Raw genomic sequence first — 26,620 nt, 5'->3', positions numbered from 1 at the left:
TGGTCCGACGACTGTCTTGGTGAAGGGCTGCCCGCAGGCATCAGGAGTAAGAACGTGCTTGGGACCCTCTTTGAAGGTTAATTCACGTTATTAATCTTTTCTGTCGCTTTCTTAGGTCTAGACAGTCAACAACAGTAAGCCAAGCCCTGACTTGTGCTATTGAACAGTGTCTGAGTGCCCACGATGGAGGGGTCCACCTGTCTGTCCGTCGGCCATGGCCGGCCCTCCCCAGAGTGTCCCTCTTCCTGGCAGGGCCAGAGGAAGCCATCGAGCACCCCGCCTGCACCTCTCGGCAAACTGCTCCTTCTAGCTCCCAAGAGCCAGCTGGTGGGACCCCCCTCCATCGCCCCCAAAATAACTACCTACCGAGCGAATTCAGGAGGCAACCTGGGGAGAGAGTTGCTCCCAGGAGAGGCGCCACTTGGAAGGTGGCTTCGCAGAGACCTTGGGTCAGTCCCTGGCAGTCATTTGCATTCTGGGTCATCTGAGGCTGTTTGGGGGCTGGACAGAGGCTGTGGGCTTTGCAGGAGAGCCGGGAGAGAGGCAGGCAGGGGTCAGGGCCGGCACCGTGAGGCGTCCAGGATGGGTCCCGGGCTGTGCCCAGACGAGTAAACAAAGTGTCTCTTCTGTGCAGCAGGGAGGAAGGCTTCATGGTTCACGAAGTCCTCCCCGGAGAAGAGAGAGCAAGCCCTGCCCTTCTCTCTTAGAACCGCGCTCGGTGTTGGTGCCAAAGCAGAAGAGCAGGGAGAGCTGGGCAATGGGAGTCAAGTGGCAGCTTAACCTAGGGTGGCTGGGTTGCCCAGTGGGTAGAGTCAGGAGGTCCTGGGTTCAAATGTGGCCTCAGACACTTCCTAGCGAGGTGACCCTGGGCAAGTCACCTAACCCTTCTAACCTCAGTTTCCTCATCTGTAAAATGAGTCGAAAAAAGAAATTGCAAACTGTTCCAGTATCTCTGCCAGGAGAAGCCCAAATGGGATCCTGGAGAGTCAGACATGCCTGGAGATGACTGGGCAAGTGCCTATGGTGTCCAGGCCGTCTGACCCTGAGGTTCTGCTGCCCCGCATGGACCTCAAGGAGGTCCGGAACAGGAAGGAAGGTCGCCTTATACCCCAAATGCCCGGAAGGCCGCCGCCCAGGGACTGAGCGTGCAAGCAGGAAGAATTAGGGCTCGAAGCAAGCCGAAGGCGGATTGCTGGGCTGAGGCTGAGCCCCTCTGCCTCTGGGCCCCGGGGGGATGCTCAGGTTGTTTTTCTCCCTCTTTAAGTCTGATCCTCTGGGAGGCGAGGATGGAGGGCGACCCGGAGCCGGGGAGGAGACTGAAGCAAGCACAGGCGGGGCAGCCTCGGAGGAGGACGGGAATGCTCCAGGGAGGGAGCTGGAGAATCTTTGAGAAGGCAGCAAGAAGGCCGCCTTGACTGCCCCTCCAGGCCTGGCTTCAGGCCAGTCACGGCAAAACTCCTTCCTTCCCGTCCCGGCTTTCCCTCTCTCGTCTTTGACGGTGGGGAGGCGAGAATCCCCCGTCCGAGGCAGTTCACCTGTGACCCGGGAAGCCGGGCTGGCGTGGGCCGCCCCAGGAGACACGCCGGGGCTCTGCCTCCTTCGGGCCTGGCCCCTGCTAGGCACCCGCTGCCCGGATCACAAAGAGAACCAGCACTGTGGAAGCCCTGATGAAGAGGCGCTTCGGGGAGGCTTCCGGAGGCCCAGGCCGGGGGGGCAAGGCGGGCTCTGAGGGCTGACGCCGTCCGCTTGTCCCCTCCCAGCGCGGCGTGTTCAGACTCCACTGGGGTTGGCCGTGCCGTCATGGGGAACATCTGTCGGGCCGTCTGGGATTCCCCCGTTTCATTCCGAGGTCTTGGTGCCAGAGGACGGATTTCACAAGCCGGACAGAAACGGGCCGATTCCCCAGCCTGAGGACGGTGCGGGGAAGCCGGAGTGGAAGGAAGCACCATCTCGGGGCTCTTCTAACCCCCCGCTAAGCGCTGCTCCCTGCGGCTTTCCTCCGGGCTGCCGCCTCTCTTGCGGCCGTTTCCCAGGCCTTGCTCCGGCAGGCCCTCACGCAGAAAGCAGGAACCCGACGCCGGGTCCCTCGAAAGCATTGGACGCGCCGTGCTGGGTCCAACTGCGATGCCAGCGGCGGAAACTGGAAGAACGAGAGCCGCCCACGCGGGTGCCGTGCAGCGGAAAGGAGCCGGCCTGCCGTAGAAGAGACGAGGACGTCGCGCTCCGGAACCCCCATAAACCCTCGTTGAGGCGGCGAGTGCTTCCTCTCGCTGGAACCCTTTTCCCCCCTTTCTCGTCTGTTCTGGGAGGTGGCTTGTGGGGAAGAGACGACGCATGACTTCCTCGGAAGGTATCCTCATTCGACAGGTAAGGAAACGGGTTTGGAGAACTACGTGGCTTTCTCGAGGTTCAATAGGTAAGTCAACTCTCCCTCCCCCCGGCCGGACTTGCTGGCCCTCCTGGGCATCACCACCTGCCCCACGATCCCCGTCTCTCAATGGGCTTCTCCGTATTCTGACACTGACCGGTCTCATTCCTCCCCCCCTTGTCCTCTCCCCATCCCAGTGACTCCGAATGCCTGTCCCCTGGCTCCAGCGGCCCGTTCCCCCGGCCTCTTCCGCCAGGCCTTTCCCCTGTGCCCTCTGGGACTCTTGTTCCATACTGAACCGCCTCCCTTTCATGGTAAGCCTCTTCCTCATTCCTTCCGCCCCAGAACACTCCTCGATCCCTGTTTTGCCCCTTCGGGCTGCTCCCTCTGCCGTCATTGCCCAGCAGCGTGTCTGCTCGAGTTCGTGCCATCCAGACCGACGAGCCAGTCTAACCCACCCTAACGATACCCAGCACGCCCTTCTTTAGGGAGGCCAGGGCCCGGCTTCAAGCCTTTCCTCCCCGGCGGCTCCTGGCTCCCACGGAGGGCCGTGAAGGCAGAGGACGCTCCCTTAACACCTTCGGCCGCAACGCCGGTCATCCCACACGGAAAACTGCTCGGGACCTGGAAGGCGTTCGTTACTTCCATAGTTGCACGCGGGAGGACCTGCCCTGAGCTGGATCGGTGTCTGGGCTCTTGGAGATCCTACCTAGAGCCCAGCAGCATCTTCCCATCAAAGCTCTGGCCTAGTGGGTGGGACGGTTGTCTGCCTTTCCTTTAGAGGTCAGTTTGGGCCCATAATGCCGGTGTTGGAAAGCAAGCTGACACAAAGGGAGGACTGTACAGGGGGCTCCTGACAGCACCAAACAGCACCACAGAGCCCTGGCAGCCATCCAATTGTTTGACCGTTAGGGGCAGGATAAAATAAATGGCGGCACGTCCCGCTGGTGAGACAAATATCAAGACCGGAAATGAAGAAAAGGAGAGTGGGGTCCGTCTACTCCACCTCCATCCGGTGAGAAAGGCGATTCAGAGCGGAGGAGGGGGTGGTGCAGCTAGGTAGCGCGGTGGTCCTGGGTTCAAATGTGACCTAGCCTGTGACCCCGGGTGAATCACAAGCCCCATTGCTGAGTCCTTGCCACCCTCTGCCTTGGAGACGATACCCAGAATCCATTCTAAGGCCGACAGGAAGGGTTTAAAAAAAGAACAAAAAAGTGTCTTGGTTTGTTCAGTGATGACACACGGACATTGTTTGTATGTTCTAATAAAACACTTTAAAGGTCAAAGTGGGAACGGACACTCATTGGGCGCCAAAGCACACGCCTCACAGGCTGGTCAGGGTAGCTCTTGATGGGCCGTTCCATCCGGGTGCGGTGGGGAGGCCAGTCCAGCCAGGCCATTTTCCTTAGCTGGAGGTTGCAGCCCGTCCGTCACTTCCCTCTTCAGTCATTTGCAGTGGCTCCCTGGCATCTAGAGCGACCCAAGAATGCCCTTTTCAACCTAACGCCAGCCTCACTTTCCAGCCCCTTCGCCCCCCCCCCCAGGGCTCCAGTCCAACCAAGGCGGCTCTAGCTCTTGGCTGGACACGAGCTTGGAATGTGTGGCTTTGGGCTTAGAAGGGCCAAACTCCTCCTCTGCCTTTTCCACTATTTGTACAGCAGGCAAGGCGCCGAGCATGGTGCCTGGCACACACTAAGCTTCATAAATGCTGGCTCCCCTCTTTCAAGGCTCAGGAGGGTGGCATAGGAGGATGGAAATAGGGGCAGGGAGCGGGTCCCTAGTTTCCTTCGGCCTCACACACTTCCTCGCTGTGACCCTGGGCCAGTCACTTAACCCAGCCCTTGCCACTCTTCTCTCTTAGAACTGATACTAAGACAAGATAAGGGGTTTAGAAAAAGTGGGACGGAAATAATGCTGACCTGGGAGTCAGTTCAAATCCTGCCTCTCCCTCCTGGGGGCCTCTGAAAAGCGGTGGGACTAGAGCCCTGAAGGGCCATCCCTCGAGGTCCTGGACCTTTCTAGATCCTCGGCTGCCGAGGTCATGGGAATTCGCCCCTTCTCACTCCTCCTCTTGGCAGGCCTTGTGGGTGGCATCTTGTAGCAATAACGGGGATAGAAAATGGGAGAAAACATGGCGGTCCTTCTACAGGGCTACAAAGGATCCAGGGCTTGCCTTCAAGGCGACTATCTGGAGGAATTTGAGCCCCGATGCAGACAAGCCCACAGTGAAGAGGGCTGAGGGCCGTGGGGGGAGGGCCTGGCACACAAGAGCCTTGGGCAGCCGGTGGGAGGGCCGCTGAGGGACCCTTGTAAAGTCCGTGCCAAGGGTCAACTCTGTGAGGGGTGGGAAGAGCTGGGTGTTCGCTGGGGCCAGAGGGCTGGCCCGTCCCCTCCATAAGGAGTGTTTTGACCGCCGTAACTTTTGCTTCCTTCAATGAACAAAACACGGAGTGCCAGGCACTGCGCTAACCCCAACTGCTTCCCAGCCACGCACAACGGGGAGGAGAATTCGGACTTGGGAAGTCTCCAAGGGCTTCGGAGTCTTTCGAAGGCGTCTGCTAAGCCCCGGGCAGAGGGGCCACTGAGGCCCAGTGAGACCCACCTGGAGAACTGCAACACTGAGCGGTGCCAATCATTTTTGGATAAAGGGAAGATCACTTGGGAGGACCCTGGGTATGTCTGCTGGCCCCGGGGAACCCCAATCACATTTGAATACATCCTGTCACCTGCTATTATTCCTAGCCAGGAGAGCCCGGGGTCCAACCTGGCCTCAGACATTTACTAGCCCGGTGTGATCCTGGGCAAGTCCCTTAACCCCCCCCTCCCCCCCCATCGTTCCACGGCTGACAGAAGTGACCCAGCAGAGGCCGCGTGATCATCAGAAACATTTATTTGTTCAAAATAAAAAGGGGGAGGGGAGAAGTTTACCATGATCGCAGGTCAGCAGGAAGCCCTCCCCCCGCGCCCCCCACGGCGGCGCCCCGGATCCTAGCCCGTCAGCTGCAGGGTTACAGTCCAGAGGGGATGGAGAATGGAAGGAAACGGGCAATGGGACACTAGGCAGTCCCAGCAAGGGACAGGAGATCCTACTGCTGGTGGCCAAAGAAAGGAGCTGAACTCCCGGGAGAAGCCAGGGAGGGAGAAGGGCTCCTCGGTTCCCTCAGGAGGGGGCAAGGCCAGCAGAGTCCTCCCCACAGCCAGGGCTGCTCCGAGGCTGAGGAAAGAAGGAAATGGTGAATGAAGAGTTACACAGACTGTTAGCAGGGGAGAAAGAGCCAACTTAGAAGAATTAAATTAAGGGGAAAAAAAAAACCACAGTTGGTCACAAACTCCTTTGTTTACTGAAACATGAAGCAACGGGAACATCCCGGCAAAGGGGACCGCGCGAGCGAAGCAAGTTCTCCCATACGACCGCAGCCCGAGGGTTCAGCCCGCAAATATCCTACCTGAAAGAGAGCATAACACAAGAGGCTTATACAATGTCCGGGGAACAGCTCGGCGAGTACTACGGCCCTGGGTCCCATCCTGTTTGCTGGGAGGAAACAAAGAACAAGCGTCAGTGAGCTCAGACCCCATCTCTACCCACGATTCCCCTCAGCTCCATAGCCCGAGGCGTACTGGGCTGGGGCCAGGCAGACATCCTTTCTCTTCTGGGGGCCGTCCGGCCTCCCATCACAGCACACCCAGGTTCTTACAGAGACCCCGGCAGAGCCCAGGGTGGGCCCAGGGGCCGTGACCTGCTGGCAGTAGGGGCAGGAGTGGGACTCTGTGCCAGATAGCCGTTCACAACAGCTACTAGTCTGAAAGGCAAGCTGGGCCCAGGCGTCAAGGAGAGTCCTCTGTCCTCCTCAGACCAGAGCCTCTACTTCCTGTTTCCCCTCTCCTTCCCCCAAATTCAGAGAATCGGCCCCCTCTACGGCTGACACTTCTGCCACTCCAGACAGCAAGAGCTGGGAAAAATGTCAACTCACACCAAACTCCTCCTCTACCATGACAGACCCAGGGCCGTGTCGTGCATGCTGGGCCTTGCTCGGTCCTGTCGGCCTAAGGCATCCTGGCAGCCTCAATACCATCAGGTGCCTTACTTTAGTGGAGGTTTATACCTGGAAAGCAAATTTCTGTAAAGTCATCACTCCAGCCATCACTCCCCTGCCCACAAGTGACTCCAAAAGCCTGCGAACCACACACTGTCCCAGAGAAGCTAGAGAAGGGCTGGCCGGTGCCCCGGCCGCTGCCACACTCTTTAGCGCACTCTCCACCAGCAGCTGTGCTGGGGTCTTGGTGCGAGCGAGCAAGACGGGGACGGAGAGCGCAGGGGCCACAACACGCCACTGCTCACAGGGCAAATCCTTAGCATCTCCTCTTCCTCTGCCCAAAGGGCAAGTGGGGCACCTTAGCCAAGCACCCTGTGCCCTCAGTTTGGCTCCTCCCCTTGACGGGATGAGTCCTGGATTATAAGTGCTGCTATGGGAGCCAAGACTAAAGCAGGAAGCCTATAGCTGGGAGAGGCCATTTCTACTTAATCAGGACATTCACGGCCTTTGGTAGGTCCTCACTAATCCTGTCATATCAGAGACAACATTTTCAAGCTGTCCTTTAGGGGCAGCTAGGTAGTTCAGTGGATAGTGCCAGGCCTGGAGGAGGGAGATCCTGAGTTCAAATTTGGGTCCCACACATTTCCTAGCTGTGTGATCCTGGGCAAGTCACTTAACCCTCACTGACTAAGCCTTACTGCTCTTCTGCTGCTTTGGAATCAATATTTTGTATGGAATTAAAAAAAAAAAGCCTCCTTTAGAAGAACTGAGCTCTCAGTCAAATCCCAGGAAACAACAAAGTTTCCATGCAAATAATATCTCAGAAACTCAACTAAAAACCAATTTATCCTCTTAAGCAAAGCATTTAAAAGGAATTAGGACGTCTCGGGCTGAGCTGGAAAGAAACCAAAGCAACTCAAGCTCTGGTCCGAGTCGTGGGCCAAGAGGGGGCAAGAGCTGAGCTGCTCGTGGGAAGTCAGTGGGGCCCCAAGACACCCAATAGCCTGGGTCCAGGAGCTGCGTTCTCTGGATTTCTGCTAAGGGGAGCATCCCAATGTGAGTGTGGAGGAGAAATCTCACACCAAACCCTGTGAACAGGACTTGCCTATAAAGCTGCGAATTAAACTGAGGAACTTCTAGATGCTCCCTGTCCATCCCTCCCCCCTTCCTCCACAAAAGGCTCTAAGACTGAGATTGGTTCAGGACCTGCCTTTTCCCTAATCAGGAATGTTTCTCCTTGGAAAAGAAGTGGTTACGCTCAGAAAAGATGGTTAAAAGGAACAAGAGCGAAAGGAGACCCGTTCCAAGGCCCCAGCGACCCTCCCCCTAGAGCCAGAGCCCGACGAGGAATCCAAGCGTAACAGATACCTTTGTGTGAGGCTGTCCCCGGCAGAAAGCAGGTGGTTTTCTTTTCTCTAAAGGTCCCTTTCACCTCAACTAAATCGAACCTCTCCGTCACACTCCCCCCCCACTCTCACCTCGAGCTTTAAAAGGCTGAGTACCGCGCCCGGTCCGCGTACTGGTCCCGCTCGTACCGGGCCACGTCGTACAGAGAATTCCGCGTGGCGGTGACTGCCGAGGCCTGGGACAGCTCACTCTCTGGTCCGTAACTGTAGCCCTCTCCAATGGTAGGGACTGCAGCTGCGGCTCGACGTAGGGGGCTCCGGTCCCGTCCATAATAGGAGGATGTCGCTGCAGTGGCGGCAGCAGCGGCGGCAGCCACAGCGGCGGTGGCGGCGGCAGCTCCCGAGGCTGGCAGCAGGTGTCTGTCATAAGGGTTGAGAGAGGTGGTGGTGAGGTGGCTGGTCATGGCCGGATTCTGGACTTGTGGGAGCTGGGACAGGGTCTGCTCTGCGTAGTTGTACGCGGAGGCTGCCGCCGCTGCCGCCACTGCCTCATAAGACCTCACCCGGTAGCGCTTATAATAGTCAAGCGCTCCGTACGGATTGTTGTAATACACGGACTCCCCGTAGCCCATGGCGTAGGGCGCACGGACGGCTCCGTACTGCTCAGTGTACTGCTCGGCCAAGTCTGCCATGCGGCCCGTCCGATCCACTGGACACTCTTTGGACCAGTGGCCCTCTTTCCCACACCGATAGCAGCCGCTCTGGTCTCCCATCCCGGGCGCAGTCCGAAGCCGGCTGGTGGACAACTGGACGTGCATTCGTTTGCCTTGAAGAAACAGATGTGAAAAGGGTTGCTGTAACTCAGTCTCTCCCCACCGTACTCAAATTCGGTTAGAGCCAGACACACGCACACACATAGACACACACACCATCTCCCCCACCTAGGGCAGTGGGGAGCAGGGAAGGCTGTATGTAGAGTTTACAAAGTGAGATGAGGAGAATCTGGATCCCTAGAAACCAACCCTTACTACTTACCCCAAAGGCAGAGGCAAGACTCCCTCCCACAACTTTCCTAGTTCACCCAAACAGAATTTTAAAGAAGTTTCCACTTCTCACTGCTAGGACTGCTGTCGATTGGAATGAGTCAAATTCTGCCCTTGATATTTCCAAATTCGTTTTTCCTAAGTACTTCAATTTGGAAACCATCTTTCCAAATTCCCCCACCCCCAATTCTGGCCACACGTGGCTGAAACAGATACTGCAGCTTAGGAAACGGAGCCGTCAGCTTCTTTCCATCTTGTGGTAGTTTAGGACCCAGAGAGACGTTTCCTCCAGCCTTTCCTTTTGGCAGGTTACTATCACCAGAGGGCTTGGAGAGGTTGGCTATGCAAAACACACTTGGCTCATGTGCTCCACTGTGCAGGAGGGCTGGGAGTGTAAGACACACTGCTCCACATCCCAGGGACCCCCTCTTCCACACGGGGTAAATCAAGGCCCATAATGCACTTGTCTGCAGTCCCTCAACAAATGGCATCGGGACAAAAAGAAGTTGAAATAATACCAGTTTCCCGGGGACAATGTGCTTGTCCCATTGTCCCCATAATGGAGATGTTCAGCATTTCATCCTGCAGTGTTGCCCCAAAAACTTCGCAGGGGATTATCCACTTGGTTAAAAATGCAGCATTTGCTTGAAGGCCTCTGGGCACCCAGACAAACATGCTACAGCCATACTTCCCAGGAGACAACCATCTTGCCCAGGGACCCTTAGTGGAAATACCCAGGCTGCTCAGTGGGGGCCTGGTGGAAAATGGGGCCTTTCCAAGCTAATCGGGTCCCAGATTGCCTCAGACCAAGGCAGCCCAGATGAATCCAGTGCTGAATGCGTGAGCAGGGAGTTGGCACTGGGAGCACTCACGTAAGGGCTGCTCAGAGCAAACCAAACTGAATTTGTCCCCCTCCATGACCAGCATGATCAGCTACCTCTTTAACAGACCTTGTTCTGGATGCAGCTATGCGGCAGGAGGCCTCGTACTCCACCTTCCTGTTGGAAACAGCCCCGATTCAGAACGGCAGCCAGAACAGCGCCATGCACTGACCCTGAGAGGGGAGTGGGTTAGCGCAGGAACTTCACTTTAGTAGAGCGCATTCACGTCAGCCCGAGCCTTAGCTAGTCCTTGTCTCCTCCGACTTATAAGAATCCATGTCTCTAGCTTGGAATGAGAAAGCTGTCACCAACACCAACAAGATATTCAAAATAGACAGTGAGGGACAATTAATAATGTTCAGAAATCCCGAAGTTTTGTCTAACTGGTGAATTTTGCTATTTATTGTTAAGACAAAAACAAAAAGACACTTCCCCCATCTTCATACCTCGAAGTTATTAAGGGTTGTCCTACGATGCTAATTTAGTTTGGAATAGCTCTGTAGCTACAAACTCAAACTGGACAAAATCTTGTCTGATTCACAAAATTTGGACTACGTGATTTAAAAAACGGTGGTCTGAATCTGGCACGAGTGTAACCATGCCAATTTGATAAAAAGCAGCCAATCAAAACGGCTATCCAGAAGCTCATTTTGAAGAATTTGCTTTTCCAAGTTTCTGGATCAGCTCTGGTGAAGTGGGGTCACAAAGGTTTTCTATTCTTGCTGCTAGTTCCAATCTTCATCCCTCCTTCATTCCCTTTTGATGGCTGGTAACAGAGTTTGTAAACACCTATCATCGCACAATCCATTTCTGTAGAAGCTGTGACATAGTAGTTAGGCATCTAACGGTTTACCTGTCACTAACACATGTGTAAAAAACGAAGCGTTTCCCAATTATGGCCGTAAGTTTGGGTAAGTTTCTAGGTGGGGCTTTTACTCGGGATTCCTGAAAAGTCTTACTAAAGCATCTGGATAATGTCCTGCTTCTCTACTTCTACCGTGTCCTAGGGGACACCAGGGAAAAGAGACCTGCAAGAAGAACAAGAGGGTTAAAAGCTGCCCCTCCCGGTTCAAGAGGCAGATGCAGCCAAGAGTCTCCCAGAGGCGTCATTTCCATCCTTCAAGAACCCCCGACTGAGTGTCGGTGGGGGGCTCCCTCCCGGCTGGATCCCAGCCCCATCTAGCCTTGTCAGACTGTCTTCCAGAGCTGCCATGGTGGAAGAGTCACTGCCCTACGGCCAACCTGGTCATCAGCTTCTCCCGATTAGTTACACAGGTCCTCTGATGACCATGGGGCCTGGACTTGACAGCTGGTTGACTGCACATGCCCAGGGTGGTGCTCCACTGGCATTGCCTTGACACCCTGGGGTCCACCTCCAGGACACTGGGACGTAGGAGCAATGGAGAGAACTTTCATGCCACTTTGTTCCAGAACACTAGCCCAACAGAGAAGAATTTTTTTGAGGGTGGGGACATGAGACAATACTGTGTCCCTATGACCGAGGGGAGGCCTGTCACTTTCCACTTTCTTAGCTCACAGGAGGTTTCCAGGATTCCCAGAGCGTTGGGAACACGGCTGGTAAAGTAATACTCCCACAGAACTCATTTAAACTGAAAAGGCGGTACACCTGAGCCCTTGCAAATTATACTCAAACCAGCCAACTCCTGTTTAGAGACAGCATCTTTAGGGGCTTCCAAGGCTCTCTTTAGTACATCTGTGTACGTAAGAGTTCCAGAAAAGAGCTATTTATGTTTCTAGGTGAAGGGGAATTGTCTTCATTCTTAGGATGCCATGTAGCTATCTTGGATAAGGTCAACTTGAAAAAAACGTATCCCCCCCCCCCCATCCCGTTTGACACACCACCATTTCTGAAAAAAAGAGTAAAAAGAACTTTAAGTTGCCCACAATAGGTGAGCAAAAGCTTCCTGGGGGACTGAGTTTCCACTCTCCATACCCATCTGGAAATGATCTGCTGGAGAACTGACAGGCTCTCACAAATAACATAACCCAGAACACTACCCAAATTAAAACACCAACCTTCTTTTCTCCTTCAAATTTGGAAGTGGTGGAGTGACCTAACCTAATACCCAGACTTTTCTGTCTAAGGAGGGGGCAATGCTGGTGGAATGCCAGGCAAGCTTGGACAGGACAGCCCCTTTTAGAGGAGGCTCATCAAAGAAGGCCCGGTAGCCTCCTGAAAGCTCTTCAATTCTGTGTGTACAGATACAAAAGGTTCTCCCAGTTTACTCAACTGGATTAGTTGGTACCTATTTTGTAGATTTCTGCCAAATTTGTAACTTCTATTATCTATGCTAAACTTTCTCTCATCATCTGAAAAACAAAACAAAACAGTTGGTTATAAGAAAGCCTCAACTGACAACAATAAACTGGAATTCTCTTTTTCAGGGGATAAAGGTGAAAAGCCCAAAGCTTGTGATCTCCTTTCTAGGTAGTCTTTATTCTAGACTTGCAAGGGAAGTCTTTTAAAAATCTTTAACAGCCTCAGGGAGTGGCACAGGCACCAAGGTACAGAATCATTTAAACCTTTCACCCATCCCTACCTCCCATTTCATTAGTCAATACTTTTCCAATCAAATAACTTAAATAACTTTAAAATGGAGATAATGCTATGAACTACAGCATGGCTACAAAGCTTGCTTCCAATTTCTTTTAGAAAACCCCCCAAAGCTGTTCAATATTCCCCCCTCCCTCCCCCAAATATTCAAATTCTCTTTCCAATGGGAATTTCAGAAGCCATTTCAGGGACTATCAGTAGCTCAAGGGGAAAAAAAGGCAGCTGAAGCCTTACACTTTGGTAGTGCTCTAAAAATGGCAGAGAATTAACTGCTGGACATACCAATCTCCTTGTATTTCTAAAAATGCTGAATCAAGACACATTTCTCTCTATTATCTCATTTTATCTCTCCACTGAATAAACATTCATCATTTGCTATGTGCAAGGCCTTGGAAATCATCCTCACAGTTGTTGAGAGGCTTAAGCAGATCACACTGCGATACCCTAATTTTACAAACGGAAAAAATGAAGGCACCGAGTCCAGTGATTTGTTCAAAGTCACAGAGCTAGTCAGTGGAAAGACCAGAATCCACACCCAAATTTGGATCCGTGAGCCTTTCCAGAGAGCCCAAGAGAGGTATCTGAGCTACCTCGGGTTGAGTCCCCACTGGAGTTTAGCACAATCCCAAAGCGTTGCTGCTGGAAAGAACCAGAGATGCCCGACTCCAACCCCTTCATCTCGTTCAAGAGCTCATTCAAGTTCTCATGATGGAACAAATGGAACCCCAGGCCTTCTGCCCATTCTCCCACCTCGCCCAATGCCTATTTGCAGTGGGAAGGATAAGGACCGCCTGACCTGTCTGGAGACATTCTAAATAAGCGGCTGGCCTCTGGGTGCCCAGGTTAGGGGCTACACAAATACAGTGTCTTCTCTCACTAGTGTGAGTCTGTTCTTTTGATTAGAGCCATAAAGACGTGTCTCCTAAAAGCGGTACTATTTCCCTTACTAGTGCTAGGGGTCCCTGGGGCCTTTTTGTCAGTGGTAGTGTTGGCCAAGATCTTTTGCTTTATCTTGAAATCCGCAGATGAACACATCCACAGACCTGCCCAGCCCAGACGCACCATTCAACAAGATAGAGGGGTTCCCCCTGTAGGCCCTGCCTTTATCCCACAATTGCCTATAGGCCAAAACAATAAACAATGGGTTCTACTAGAGGCTGGCAACAACATGCAAGCCCCCTCAGGGGCTGGGAGTAAGTGGGCTTTGCATTACCACAGAGGTGGATGAGCTCCCAGGATCCCAGGAGGGAGCGCCCCCCCCCCATTCTAGGGCTTGGGCTCACCTTGGAACTCGGTGTTGTCCAGGCCGCGGATGGCCTCGACGGCGTCCTCAGCGCGCTCCATGTGCACGAAGGCGTAGTCCTTGACGATGTCGCACTCGATGACGGGCCCGTACTCCTCGAACTTGGCGCGCAGCTCCAGGTTGGTGCACGCCGAGCTGATGTTGCCCACGTGCAGCTTGGTGGAGGCCTTGCTCTTGTTCTTGCTGGCCTCCACGTTGATGTTGACGCCGTGCAGCTTGTAGTGATGCAGGTTGCGGATGGCGTCCTCGGCCGCCGTCTTGTCCTCGATGTGCACGAAGCCGTAGTTCTTGATGATGTCGCACTCGAGCACCTTGCCATACTGTTCGAACAGCGCGCGGATCTCCTGCTCCGTCGCCTCGCGGGGCAGGTTGCCGATGAACAGCTTCACCATCTCGACGACGGCCTGACGGAGGGAAACAAGCGGCCCTTCAGGGAGGTCCGAGGATGGCCTCCAGGAGCCTGGCCGCGGCTCGGAAACGCTGTGACCCACCTCGGTCCTAGAGAGCTCTCGGGTCAGTTCCCCAACAGAGGCTCAAACGAACCACTGCCGACTCTCTGTGGAAGGGGACTGCAGGGTGAAAAGCACTGCCTCCGGCCGGCATTCGAATCCTGCCCTCGGGACTTACTCACCCACGTGACCTAGGGCAAGTCACGGTCAGCATCTTCGGGTCCTCATCGGTCAAATGAGGGGTGGGGTGGGCTGCTCTGGATGGCCTCTAAGGTGCTTTCCAGGGAGGGTACAGGCATTGAAGGAGCGCCTACTGTGTGCCAGGTCACCCTGGTTTCCTCTGAGCCTCACTCACACACACACCCTGGGGAGGGGGAGGGGCCAGGAGGGCGGGGTCGGTGTGGGGGAGGGGCGTGGGCCTTTACGGCCCCTCCCCCATCCGGGCGGAACAAATAGGGGCGATGGCGGATCCGGGCGTCGCATCTGCACGTATTGAGCGCCTGCTGTGTGCGTGCCCGGAAGCAGTGGCCCCGCGCGGGCGGCCGTACACAGCAGGCGCTCAATAAATGCTGGCAGGAATGGCCGAGGCGGGACTTGCACCCGGAGATCCGTAGGACGTGGTCCTTCGGCCTCTGCCGGAGAACTCACTACTTCCAGGGCCCGGCGGGAGGTGAGAGCCCCCCGCTCCGAGCCTCAGCTTCCGCCTCCGGAGAACGAACGTGGGGGGGGACTGGCACCTGGCGGGGGCTCGTGCTCCCAGGAATCCAGAATTCGGGCCGGACTGGGCCCGAGGCTGTTCCGGCCCCGCCCGGCCCCACCCCCCCGCCCCACCTCGCAGCTCGCCCGGACCCGTCTCGGTCCTTCGGCCCCAACTCCCCCTGGGCCCCGGCCTCCCCGGGCCCCGAGTCCCCGGTCGCACCTCCGGGGGCGGCGGCGGCTCCCGCTTCTGTCAGAGACAACCCGACAAAATGGCGACGGCCGCTCGAGCCTCGGCGCGACCTCCCGACTCCGCGCCCGCCTCGCGCTGCGGCCAACGCACGCACGCACGCACGCAGGAGGCAGGCACGAGCCCGGCGCGAGCGCGCCCGCCCGAGCACGAGCGCTCACCGCGGCCAGCCAATCCCGCCGCCGCGCGCAAACAACGTGAGCAAATGGGCCGGCCCCACCTGCCTTTCTCTCCGCCCACGGGGCGGGGCAGGGCGATGACGGCCGACCGCCCTGTCGGCGAGGCTCCGCCTCCAGAGCCGGCCAATCCTCGCCCTGCAAGCCCGGCCGCTTCTTACACGTCAGAAGAAAGGGGACTGGACTGAACCATTGCGGGGGGTTTTGAACTGGGAGGGAGAGGTGGGCTATTCCACTTGACGTCCCGGAAAGGTGGAACACGGAGACTGGGACCCGCGTCTTTATTGGGGTCGTCTCGAAGGCCACGTGGCGGGGATGGAGGATTGTGTCACGGAAGGCCTGGAGGAAGGGGCCGCAGACTGTCCCGGGAACCGGGGAGCGATCCTGGGGGCTGCTGGCTCTTGTTCTTCACAATGGGTCGTGCCATTGGTGGCCGGACGGGGGTGACCAAGGATGAGGTGGGGAGGGGGAGAAAGAAACACGGGCTGGGGCGGGGGCCAGGAAGTGAGCCCTGTGGTGCTGGGACATTAATGAATGGTCCAACTAGCGCTTGGTTTGACTACACCTGCATGTCAGGCTCCCATGCCACCCTTCCTCGAACACGAGTCCTGGAGACCTGCTCTGCCCAAGAAGAGGATGGGGGTGAGGGAGCTGGCTTCAAAGCCTCGGCGCGGCTGTTAAAAGGGACTCCCTTAAATGTATTTGAATATGAATATTAAAGGTGAAATAATTTTCCTAATTTGTGAGAATGATCTTAAGCTTCAATAGCTTTAACTCGATTGCTAAGGTTTGTGGGACACGTTTTTGCTCCACACCCGAAAGACTTTGAAGACCCCAATTCCAGGGAGTTCAGGGCATTTCTCTAGGTCTTCTCTAGGTCCGAGCAGACACGAAATGCCTACATTCTGTGAGGCAGACACAAAAGTTGTCAACTCAAGCACACTCCCTGGGGCTGGTTCTCAGTTTGTCAGAATTATTTATTGATGGAAACATTTACAAGCTCATCCATCATCAGCCTTTTCTTGGTTCCTTTTCTAGGCTTCCGTGACCCCCTTGGGCAAACCCACAGGGATGAGCTCCAAGGGGGCAGTCATGGATGGGTCACCTTCTGCCCCCGAGGCTTTTCCTCACATGTAGTCGGTTTATACCTTTCCTTTTCCCCCAGGAGTTAAGGCGGCTCAGTTTTTTTTTCTCCAGTAATACAAAATCCAAGAACAGCTACCTTTTTTTTATATGTCCTCTCTCAGTGGACTGACTGATTTAGTCCCAGTTTCCTCTTCTGCAAACTGAGGGCATTAGACTAGGCCAGGGCTCTGAATTAATCTTTCAAAAGTATTTTGATCATTGTATTTTATAGGACAGATTTCCTTTGTGATCCTTTGTTTTGTGTTTAAAAACATGGATTCAGAGAAGAGGTCCAGGGGCTTCACCAGACTGACCGCCATTGGGGTCCAGGAGGTGGACAAAGGGAAGAATCCCCAGACAAGGCGGCCTCTCTTAAGGACCTTCCAGCCCAGATTTGTTTGATTTTCTGAAATTCTGCTTTCGAGAGTTGAGAGCAGAAGCGTATGTAGAGGGCACCCCCTAGTGGCCAAACGGAACCATTACAGTGCTGCCGGACTTGGCCTTGAAACTGCAACAAGGCTTTCAAAGCTCAGAGGTCATCTGGTCCCAATTCCTCATCCTGGGGATTAGACTTAAATGCCCAACGTCACCTAGGGAATAGCATCCAGGGTGGGATTTGAACACAGGTCGCTTCTTTGGCTCCTGAACGTCTGCCTGCTTGGGGACCTCCCAGGCACACGGCCTCTACGGCTGCTAGCCTGGCAATGACTGCTAGATGGCTTTATGATCGTCGATAGGCTTCGCCATCACCCCCCAGGGGTTCCACCGCCCTTTCTTTCCCTTGCAGCCTGGGTTCCTGCTCCTTTTCCCAGCCATGACCTTGTATTCAGTCAGTCAGTCAGTCGATAGGCATTTAGTGCTCAGCCCTGGCCAAACAGGGAAAGGTAGAAGAGCTCACCTAATGGGGGAGGCTGGGGCTCCCTCCTCGCCCTCCGATTCAGTGTTTTGTTCTCCCGACTCCCTCCCCTCCATTAGTTGGTTCTCCCTCCCTGCCCTGGCTGGGCCGCCAAAGCAGCTCTCTTGCCTGATCTGACAATCTCTGCTCAGAGGCACACAGGCGTCTTCGCCCCGGATCGGGTCCGGATGCTGCCCAGATCGCCCCAGCACCATCTCGCCCTCCAAACTTCTGGGTTGCCACCCAGGACCCTTCCGTGGCCCAAACGGAAGGCTCTTCCAGTTCGGGCCCCGAACGCCCTCCAAATACGCCAGGGGGCCTGGCAGTGCCCTCGGGACCAGCTTGCCAGGCTCCTAGAGGACGAATCGGCGAATTTCAGTAGGGAGGGGGAAAGCCTTGGAGGATGGGCCGGGGGTGTGCTTGGGGGTCTGGGTGGGCTGCAAGTTCGTCACGCGTCCCAGGGCAATGAGGAAGAAAAGGAAGCCAACGGGGTCTTTGGGCACAACTAAGGCGTGGATCCACCCACCTGGGCAGGGGCTTCTGCAATATATTGGCTGTTGGGAGTCCTGGCTTAAGAAGGACGTTGGAGGGTCTCGAACCTGGGTCATCTGGAGAAGATGGGGGGGCGGTGAGGGGGAAAGGATGGAGGGGCTGTCTTCACGTGCATCGTTGTGCGGAGAGGGAATTCGCCTTGTCTGCTTGGCCCCGGGGTGGAAGTTACGCAGAGGAACATATAGGCTGGATGTCAGGGAGAACTTGCTAACCGTTTGAGAGGCGTGAGGGTGGGATGGCCCTGGGCCTGGAGTGGGAAATCTGGGCTCCCAGCTTGAATTCGGCCATTTTCCTATGAAATGGGAGTAAGAATGGTGGCCACCTCTCAGCATGGCAGTGAGAAACAGATGAGAACTATGGCGGGGGTTCAGCCAACCTGGGCTTCAATTCCTTCTTCCCCGAGTCTGGAAGACCTCAAAGCCCCCTTCCAGCTAGGATGGCAACTAGGCGGATTGGGGACCCCCCGGCGGCGGCCTCACAGCCTGACCCGATTCTTCCTGACCACGGCACTCGGAATGGCCACTCTTCATTGCGATCTTATGCCCATCGCCACGGAACTGGCTCTCTCCTTCCCTCCCCGCCACTCGTTCCCCCACGGAATAACCGGCCCACATTTATGAACCTGCAGCTGACAATGCCTTGGAAGGTGTCCAGACCATCACATAGATGGAGAAATAGGGCCGAGGAGGCGACGGCACTGAGTCAGATCACCCAGGAAGGGGCTGTCTGCGCTGAGCTTCCTGGTCTTTCCCTCATGCCAGATCGTCTCCATCTCAGGAAGTCAGCCCACGTGGACTGAACACCTACTATGTGCCGGGTGCTGCGCTCTGCCCCTCTGAAGCTCCATTCCAATTTTGCCTTTCCTAGAGGCTGTTCTAGGCTTGTTCCACGGGGCAATTTTTTCCCATCCTCCCTCTTCATGCTGTGCATAGAGCTGTGTCTAACCACTAACCAGTGCTCAGGATCAGACCGGTCTCATCCAGCTTTTTGGCTCCCACGTTTAAAGGCCTGTGGATGAAGGCTGCAGGAGGGCAGGTTCAGGCTGCTACAGGAAAAGGCATTCTCACCACGGAAGCTGTTCCCAAGTGGAGTGGGCTGCTTCAGGAGGGGGTGAGCTCCCCATCCCCAGAGCTCTTCAAGAAGTCACTGGACAGGGGGCAGCTGGGTGGCTCAGTGGATGGAGAGCCAGGCCAGAGACAAGAGGTCCTGGATTCAAATCTGGCCTCAGATATTTCCTAGCTGTGTGACCCTGGGCAAGTCACTTGACCCCCATTGCCAGCCCTGACCACTCTTCTGCCTTGGAACCAATAGAGTATTGATTCCAAGACGGAAGGTGAGGGTTAAAAAAAAGTCACTCTTTGACCATTTACGGGCAATTCCTCCTCAAGCAGGGGTGGCAATGGCAAGGGTATTGGGTTCTGAGAACCAGATGGCTTAGGTTCAAATCCTGCCTCTGCCACTTACCACCCAGTAAGTCCAAACCTCCGGAGGCCTCCACACTTCATCTGGTAAATGAGACAACTGTGGGGCCTGAGCAGAAATCTGATCCCACGTTTATGCTCCTGGAGGCTGAGGACAGCCTTCCTTCTCTTGGTATCTCCAGGGCTTCGCCCAGGACCTGGGACACAGGAAGCACTTGGAGCTTGTTGAACTCTCGTCTCCACTTCACAGCAGCCCCCGAGATCCGTACTGCCAGGAAATGGCGGCCCAGGAGGTAGCGTGACGTCCCCGCACGTCTCCCGACTTGCACGTGGGAGGCCTCTCGCTTACACGTCTGTCTTAGTTTCCCTTTTACTTCATTAAACAGAACCCTGGCCTGGACGGACGCCCAGGAAGAAGAAGGGGGCCAGGAAGCGCGTTCAAGCAAGGCGTCCTGGGAAGCTGCCGACGGGGGCGGTTCAGCTCCCTCGCTTTGACCTCTTCAACGCTGCCCTACGTGTCCGAGGTCCCTCCGGCCGGCCCGGCCGCGTTCTCTGCTCGGGGCGGCTGGACTTGGGGACTAGCCCAGCGCGAGGCCTGCCACTGGCCAGCGCACAGCACGCGCACGCACGTGGCTTCTCCCGCTTCTCTCCTTACAGCTCAGTCTGAAAGGCCATGTCGGCTCCCTTGGTTTGCTCCTTGCAAGGCCCCGGAGGCGGGGCTGAGGCCCGCCATGAAGGGAAGCGGCCAAAGGGAACATCGATGCAGGGTCGCCGGAGGCGCCCGGCCGAGTGGGGCGATTTCGTTGGTTCTCTGCGCGGCAGATCTTTTGCCCGATAGCCAGAGGCGCCGGCCGTGCTGGGCAGCCCCTGCCCGTCCCTCCCCGACCTACGATTCTCCCCCCCGGAGGCCGAGCCTGGGCTGCCGCGGAGGAGCCGCCTGCGCTCTGGGGCCGGCCCGCTCTCCCTTCCACCCTCTGCCCTGCTGCGATCTCCAGCTGCCGGGTTCCAGCCCGGGGAGAGGCCGTGAACAGAGCTGGGGGGACGAACGAAAACCTGAGAAGGGCGGCATTAAGGACAGGAGGCCACAGGCAGAGCTGAGCAGTTTAATCCCCTCCGAGGCCAGGCCGCGCGGAGTCCCCGGCACGTGGGGTGACCTTTCAGGGCGAGGAGAGGGAAGGGGGGCAGTGGGGTGAGCAGGCAGCGTCACTGGCTCCATCATCTAGCACTCCTGTCTCCGAGGCCTGGCTTCAGCTCCGAGGGGCTCCTGGCTGGTTCCCAGGGGCCACGGAACCAGGGGGAGCCTAGCTGTGTCGGGAGAGGAGAGCCCTAAGGCAGGGGCACAGTGGGGCGGCGAGGCCCCATTTGGCATAGGGTTACGGGTGGACTGTCCCAGGCTCCACAGGGAGGGGGGGAGGGCATAGGAGAAGAGAGGGGGAAGGGCGGTACCCCACTGTTGGGGGGACCTGAATGGAGCCAAACGGACACGAGGAGAGAGGCGGATCTGGGGGTTGCCCGGGCCCCGTCACCAGTCTGGAAATTAAATAGAAGAAAAGGGCTGCCCTTGGGGAGTGTGGGGCGTCTCCAGGACCTGTTCCTGGGCGTGGGGTGGCGGCTTGACGCTGTCCTGGCACCAGTCCCCAGGGGCTGCGGCCCCTTAGCCACGGGCGAGGGCCGCCGGCTGTCCAGGGAGCGGCCGCCTCCTACTTGTTCTTCTTGAAGAAGCTAAAACGTTTCTCTCGATCGCGCTCTTTGCCTTCCTTGCTGCGCAGGACGACGGGCCCCTCCCCGCTGGTGGGGGACACCGGAGGCATGGTCATGGCCCGGGTCATGCCCCGGGACGCGCTGGGCATCGCCGGCTCCTCCGGGTCTGCAGAGGCCGCGGCGATGGCGGCGTTCACCACCCGGAGCCACGAGCTCATCTCCGCCTGTGGGTGGGGGAAGAGCAGGTGAGCCCCGGTCAGAAGACCCCACACGGGGCCCAGAGGCCGCGCGAGGACGAGACAGCAGCGCCGAGGAAGGGCGCAGCGTCAGCCTCCTTCGGGGCTCCCCGGCGCAAACAGGTCGTTTCCGAAAGCCAAAGAACGGACGTCGCAGAGCCCAGCCTCGCCCCACAGCCAGGAATAGCCCAGGGAAACCGCTCCAACTGGCCAAAGCCCACTCGGGACAGCGTGTCGGGGTGGACACGGAAGACCGGGCCCAGAGGGAAGTGGTCAGAAGGCGACGCGTGCCGGAAGAAGAGCTGCAGACTGTTAAGGCAGCGGGCACCGACCGCAGGACGCCTCCGAGGGCTCCGCTCAGGGCAGTGGGCAGCCAGAGCTGCCCCTGGCAGGGCTGCCGGAGGACCCTCTGAGCCACCCCTGGCCGGAGGGTCAGCCATGTTCCTGAAGAATGCTGGAGCGGACCGAGGGCCTCTCTGGGGGCGGTCAAGCCTCCCCCGTGGGCCTGCACCCCTTGGCTCCCCTTCTGCGCCTCACAGTGGGGCTGGCCTGGCTGCGCTCGCACCTCCCCCCATGACACCCGTCTCCGGCTCCTCCTGCCGGCCTGGTGAGTTGAGCTGAAGGGGCCGCAATCCGCCCTGCCGAAGGGACTCGGCCACCCGACATTTAGGCTTTACCCTAACTAGCGGCGCGTGACAAGGGGTGACGGGCGGACGCCGAGAACACAAGCAGGAGAGGCGGAATTCCAGAACCCACAGAAGGGGAATGGGGGGCCGAGGGCAGCCGTTCGCTTACCTCGTCCTTGGCCTGGAATAGATACTCCTTTCCATCTTGTAAACTGTGGAGGAAGAAAGCAGCCTCAGGGCTCCGAGGGAGCGGCCGGGCCCGCAGCCCCCTCCTCGTGCCCCCCGAAGCCCCCGCTCCTACCCCAGCTTGAAGACGTGCTTGCGTTTCCGGTAGTCGAGGGCCACGCTGCCCTGGGCTCTGGCCAGGCTGACCGGCACCTCTCCGTGGTAGGGCAGACCGATGCCGGCGGCGCGGGCGTCCTTGTAGAAGCCCAGACTGCTGCGGCGCAGCACACAGTACACCGTCTGCCAGGACCTGGGCACGGGAAGGGCAGGGTGAGGCGGGCCGCCCGCCAGGCCCCGCGCCGTCTCCACCCCTCGCCCCCAGGACTTCGGAGCCACATCTGCCCTCGAGGTGGGAGGAGACCGAGGCCAGGAGGGCCTGCTGGGCCTGGGCCTGGGCCTGAGCCCCCGGAGGCTCCTCCCAACCCCGAGAGCCAGCGTTCTGGGGGCCTCCGAGGCGGACCCTGCCCTGCCCTGCTGAGGCTGGGCCCTACCTGTTGGCCGCCTTCTTGCCAAAGGCCTCCATCTCTTGTTTTCGGCAGAGCAGACCCTCCATCTGCTCCTGGGCAGAGAGCTCGGGGCCTCGAGGGGGCAAGGTGGAGGCATAGGCCGATTCAGAAGCCCTGCCCTGGGGCATTGGTGAAGGGCCGGGGCCTCGGGCCCGGTTCTGCCTCTCTCCCCGGGGTCCGTTGGCCGCCTCCCCTGCCCCAGGTACCTACAGAGGAAGCACAGGGTTAAGCGAATGGACGCTGGCCGTGGAGTTCCCGGGCAGCGGGCACCCAAGGGACACCACGCCACGCCCCTCTTTCCTCTGCCCCGGGAAGCTCGCCATCCCGACCCTCAGCCTGCGCCCTTTGCTTCCCCCTCGGACTCTGAGGCTCCATCTGCGGGACAGACTCACGGGGCCTTCCACGGAGCTCTGGTCCAGTCTTTGTTGCTCCAACCGGGGCTGCAGAGACAGGGAAAGGGGAGAGAGTGGGGGGGATGTGGGCAGGGAGATCGCGGGCCCGAGGATGGGTGCGGAGTCCCCAGGGCCCCCCGCTATTACCTGGGATGATTCAGTCTCGGGGCAGACGCCATTGACTGCAACTGGCTCCCCAGACGCTGGCAGTCGTGGGTGGGTCCTGGGAGAGCAAGAGACGCCCCTGAGAGCGTCAGCCCTGGGGCCCCTCTCCCTCTTCCGGGGTGCCCCTCTCCCTCCTCCCCCTTCTGGGGCACCCCTCTCCCTCCTCCCCCTTCTGGGGCACCCCTCTCTCTCCTCCCTCTTCTGGGGCACTCCTCTCCCTCCTCCCCCTTCTGGGGCACCCCTCTCCCTCCTCCCCCTTCTGGGGCACCCCTCTCCCTCCTCCCCCTTCTGGGGCACCCCTCTCTCTCCTCCCTCTTCTGGGGCACCCCTCTCCTTCCTCCCCTCCTCCTTTTCTCAGCCACACCCCCTCCAGAGTCCCGGCTCTTACCCAACCTGTGAGGCTTCTGAGGCTATCTGGCCATCCAAGGGACCCCCATGGGGAGGCGCTGCTGGTGGTACTGAGGCTGGAGGCTCCTTCTTCCTGCGTTCTTCCTCCTCCTCCTGCTCCCGCTGCCGCCTCTGCAGTTCCTCCTTCTCCTCTAGCTGCCAGAAAGCCAAAAGTTCAGAGGGTGAAGGCACCCCCAGAGAAGGTCCAGGGGTGAGGAAAGAGGGACCTGGCACGTCTAAGCACTGCTTAGGGTGACGGATATTAGAAGTCCCTGAGGACGTGCGATCTTCAGTTCTCAAAAGACTCAAGAAGGAAGGAGGGTCGCCAGGGGCTTCATTTTATCTGAGGGAAGGCACCTAGAGGCCCAGAGGGCCGGGGGCACCCTCCTGAGGCCCACGGAATGGAGGCTGGAGTGGAGGACCCTACTAAGGTTTAGAGGAAAAGGCTGGAGGACTGGGGGCACCCTCCTGAGGCCAGGGGGAGGGCGGCAGTGGGGGACCCTTCTGAGGTTTAGGGGAGAGGGCACAAGGCCTGGGGGCACCCTCCTGAGGCCAGGGGGAGGGCGGCAGTGGGGGACCCTTCTGGGGTTTAGGGGGGAGGGCACAAGGACTGGGGGCACCCTCCTGAGGCCAGGGGGAGGGCGGCAGTGGGGGACCCTTCTGAGGTTTAGGGGGGAGGGCACAAGGACTGGGGGCACCCTCCTGAGGCCAGGGGGAGGGCGGCAGTGGGGGACCCTTCTGAGGTTTAGGGGAGAGGGCACAAGGACTGGGGGCACCCTCCTGAGGCCAGGGGGAGGGCGGCAGTGGGGGACCCTTCTGGGGTTTAGGGGGGAGGGCACAAGGACTGGGGGCATCCTCCTGGCTCACCGCGGTGAGCTTTTCCAGCGCGCTGAAGCGTTCCTCCCAGGAGGCAGCTGCTTTTTGGAAGGCCTCGTGTCTCTTGATGAGGGTCTCTACTTCATCCACGGTGCAGCCCAGCTCAGCGCTTCGCACCAGGGGCTCCTGGCTACAAAGCCAGGCCTCGGCCACTCCGGCATCTCGGCCAAAGACCAGCACTTCCAGGACTGCAAGAGAGCGGAGCCTGGGGGTCAGTGTGAACTGGGGACCAGGCGGGAGGCCCACGGCCATACAGCGCCTCTGGCAATCCTAGCTGGGTGACCTTGGGCGAGGCACTGCTCCACCCCGGGGCTCAGGCTGACCCAAGGGGCTGGACTCGGGGGCCTGGGGTCCCTTCCAGTTCCAGACTTGGGAAGAGCCTAAAATCCCACAGGCCTCCTGGGCTGCAGAGATGTCCACCTCTCTTGCTGCCTGACTTGCCTGTGAGAACCGTGAGAAGGATGCCACCGAAAGAAGGGACACCGGGCTGTGCCAGGGGGCTTCCAAGGCCAGGATCCCCTTCCTGGGGCAGCAGACTCCAGGAAGGGGCCTGGGGAGACCCGGGGGTCCATGATGACTCACCAAGCTGAAGCCAATCCATCTTTTCCTGCCATTTGTCTGATGTCTCCTGGCGCCTGGCCTGCAGCTGCGACAGCTTCTCCGAGATCTGCAGGCACAGAAATGACGGTGAGGGGCTTTTGCAGGTGCTGATGGTCCCTCACACACATGCGCCTCCCTCTGGCCTGTGCCTCGAACACTCTGACCCCGGCTCTGGGCCTCCTGGGGTGTTTCCTTGAAGAACTCGGCTCAAAGCCCACCCTCCGGGCCTCCCTTCCACGTTCTCTGTCCGGAAATTCTACGGCCTCGTCATGCGTGTTGTCTTCTTGAGGCCAAGGACTGCGGCTGCTTCTTTTCTGTCTCCCCACAAGGCCTGCCAACTAGTAGAGACTTCGTCTATGCGGGGGGAAGGTTGGCCAAAGGTGGGCGTTGCAGGAGAGAAGCCCGGCCCTGTGTCTGGGGCAGGGGCCAGCCAGAGGAGGGGACGGGAGAGGGCTCCTCCTGAAGGCAGGGGTGGCCCTGGGCCTGGTACCTCCTCGGATGCATAGTGGTTCTTGGCGAGCAGCTCCTGGCCCAGATGGATGCAGGAGGAGAAGCAGTCGGCGCGGGCCTCGATCTCCGCTTTGATGCCCTGGTGGTGCTTAATCATCAGGTCGGCCGACGACACATCCCTGGGGAGCCCACAGACACTAAGTCTCTGCAGGGCCCGCGCTCTGGCCCCAGGCCCCGGCCCCAGGGTTCCCGCAGCACTCACCGGGGCCGCTCCTGGGCATCCATCTGCACGTTGACCCCATCCATCCAGAGCATGAGCTCCCGGACGGCCTGCAGGAAGCGGAACTTGTCCCCCGTGTCCAGGAGCAGCTGGCGTCGTCCCGATGAGCTAGCTTGTAGCTGGGCCCAGGCCTCGGCCACCGCCTGCATATGGCGGCCGATCTCCTCGGCCTTCTCCCCGGCGTAGGCCTTCTGGAGGCGCTGGCCATCATCCTGCACCTGCTGCACCTGTGCGGCCCCCAGGTCAAGGGTCAGGGCATGCCCTTCCCCTCCCAGCATGGAGCAGCATCCACCCGAGACTCGTCCCTGGATTACGGGCAGGAAGGGAGCCCCCCAGAGACCTGAAGCGGCCTCCGTAGGGCCTCGTGGGAGCACGTACGCACCTGGGCACTCAGTGCCTGGATGTCATGCTCATAGGCACAGTGTCGGCGCTGCAGGGCCTCGGCAGAGTTCAGGTCTCGGCCAGCTCCATCTGGTAGCTGCTGCTGCTTGTGCTGGACCCGTGCTAAGGCCTGCCTGGCTCCGTGTAGGAAACGCTGGAGCTCATGGGCAGCCGCGAGGACCTGGCCCCGGGTGTCCAATAACTCCAGAAGGTCAGCCCAGGCCTCATTGAGCCCGTCCTTCCACTCAGCCACTGTAGCCCGGGCGGCATGGCCCCCAGTGATCAGCCCGTCGGCCAGGACGTTGACACTGTCCACCCGCTCTTGACCGATGGTGCTGGTGTCTCGGGAGAACTCTCGGAACTTGTCCCGCAACATCTAGCAGAAAATATAGGCTTTAATGGGGTTGGGTTGGGGTTAGGATTAGGGTCAGTGCTTGCCTTGGTCAGAAAAAGCCCCAGAGCTCTCTGTTCCTTGCACCCAAGCCCTTGGACACCTGCTCCAGAACGTAGAAGGAAATGGAGGGGTGGCAGGCACATCTCTGTGAGAAACCTGAGGGGACAGCCCATGGCGAATTGTGGGAACTGAGGGAGCCACACTGACGATCCTGGGCCTCAAAGATTCTGGGGCGAGAAATGGGCCTCATCCAAATTCCAACTGGTGAGAAAACTTCATTCAGTTGT

At 58.2% G+C, this 26,620-nt stretch overlaps 2 protein-coding genes across 13 annotated transcripts in view; both read right to left on the bottom strand.

The window, feature by feature from the left end:
* Positions 1 to 5,240: 5,240 nt before the first annotated feature.
* On the bottom strand, positions 5,241 to 15,059 carry LOC100015240 (RNA-binding protein 4B). Of its 9 annotated transcripts, XR_008912686.1 has the most exons (6): positions 14,919 to 15,059; positions 13,531 to 13,954; positions 7,881 to 8,574; positions 6,340 to 6,471; positions 5,815 to 5,900; positions 5,241 to 5,582 (listed from the first exon to the last, which is right to left on the bottom strand). XR_008912686.1 is itself a non-coding variant. In XM_007502659.3 (4 exons), exons 2-3 carry the CDS (start codon positions 13,940 to 13,942, stop codon positions 7,889 to 7,891), a joined length of 1,098 nt encoding a protein of 365 aa, XP_007502721.1. In that variant the 5' UTR covers positions 13,943 to 13,954; positions 14,919 to 15,059; the 3' UTR covers positions 5,241 to 5,814; positions 7,881 to 7,888. The 9 variants fall into 9 exon arrangements, 5 of the variants coding, with proteins under 5 accessions (XP_007502721.1, XP_056657258.1, XP_056657259.1 ...); XR_472247.3 differs by having other exon boundaries at positions 5,815 to 6,471; XR_472245.3 differs by having other exon boundaries at positions 5,241 to 5,900.
* Positions 15,060 to 20,203: 5,144 nt separating this feature from the next.
* The window catches only part of SPTBN2 (spectrin beta, non-erythrocytic 2), a 46,004-nt gene continuing 39,587 nt past the window's right edge, over positions 20,204 to 26,620 (bottom strand). For all 4 annotated transcript variants that reach the window (XM_056801256.1, XM_016425366.2, XM_056801257.1 and 1 more), the window contains 12 exons: positions 25,941 to 26,315; positions 25,541 to 25,785; positions 25,319 to 25,457; positions 24,811 to 24,895; positions 24,220 to 24,416; positions 23,354 to 23,508; positions 22,948 to 23,023; positions 22,801 to 22,848; positions 22,394 to 22,614; positions 21,979 to 22,152; positions 21,847 to 21,889; positions 20,204 to 21,039 (listed from right to left, as the gene is read on the bottom strand). In XM_056801256.1, coding sequence (XP_056657234.1) covers positions 20,815 to 21,039; positions 21,847 to 21,889; positions 21,979 to 22,152; positions 22,394 to 22,614; positions 22,801 to 22,848; positions 22,948 to 23,023; positions 23,354 to 23,508; positions 24,220 to 24,416; positions 24,811 to 24,895; positions 25,319 to 25,457; positions 25,541 to 25,785; positions 25,941 to 26,315 — 1,983 coding nt within the window. In that variant the 3' untranslated portion in view covers positions 20,204 to 20,814. The remainder of the gene's footprint in view (positions 21,040 to 21,846; positions 21,890 to 21,978; positions 22,153 to 22,393; positions 22,615 to 22,800; positions 22,849 to 22,947; positions 23,024 to 23,353; positions 23,509 to 24,219; positions 24,417 to 24,810; positions 24,896 to 25,318; positions 25,458 to 25,540; positions 25,786 to 25,940; positions 26,316 to 26,620) is intronic.

This window comes from Monodelphis domestica, chromosome 6 (genome assembly GCF_027887165.1).
Source record: "Monodelphis domestica isolate mMonDom1 chromosome 6, mMonDom1.pri, whole genome shotgun sequence".
Lineage (NCBI taxonomy): Eukaryota > Metazoa > Chordata > Mammalia > Didelphimorphia > Didelphidae > Monodelphis > Monodelphis domestica.
The sequence above is the reverse complement of the archived record's forward strand: the minus strand, read 5'-3'. Positions and strand labels throughout refer to the sequence as shown.

Bases quoted from the DNA above. Each gene is read 5' to 3' on its own strand.
- LOC100015240 (XM_007502659.3), bottom strand. From the start codon at position 13,942: ATGGTGAAGCTGTTCATCGGCAACCTGCCCCGCGAGGCGACGGAGCAG. The intron at 8,575-13,530 runs GTGAGCCCAAGC...TGTTTCTTCAAG, and splicing joins GGACAACACCGAGTTCCAAG to GCAAACGAATGCACGTCCAG.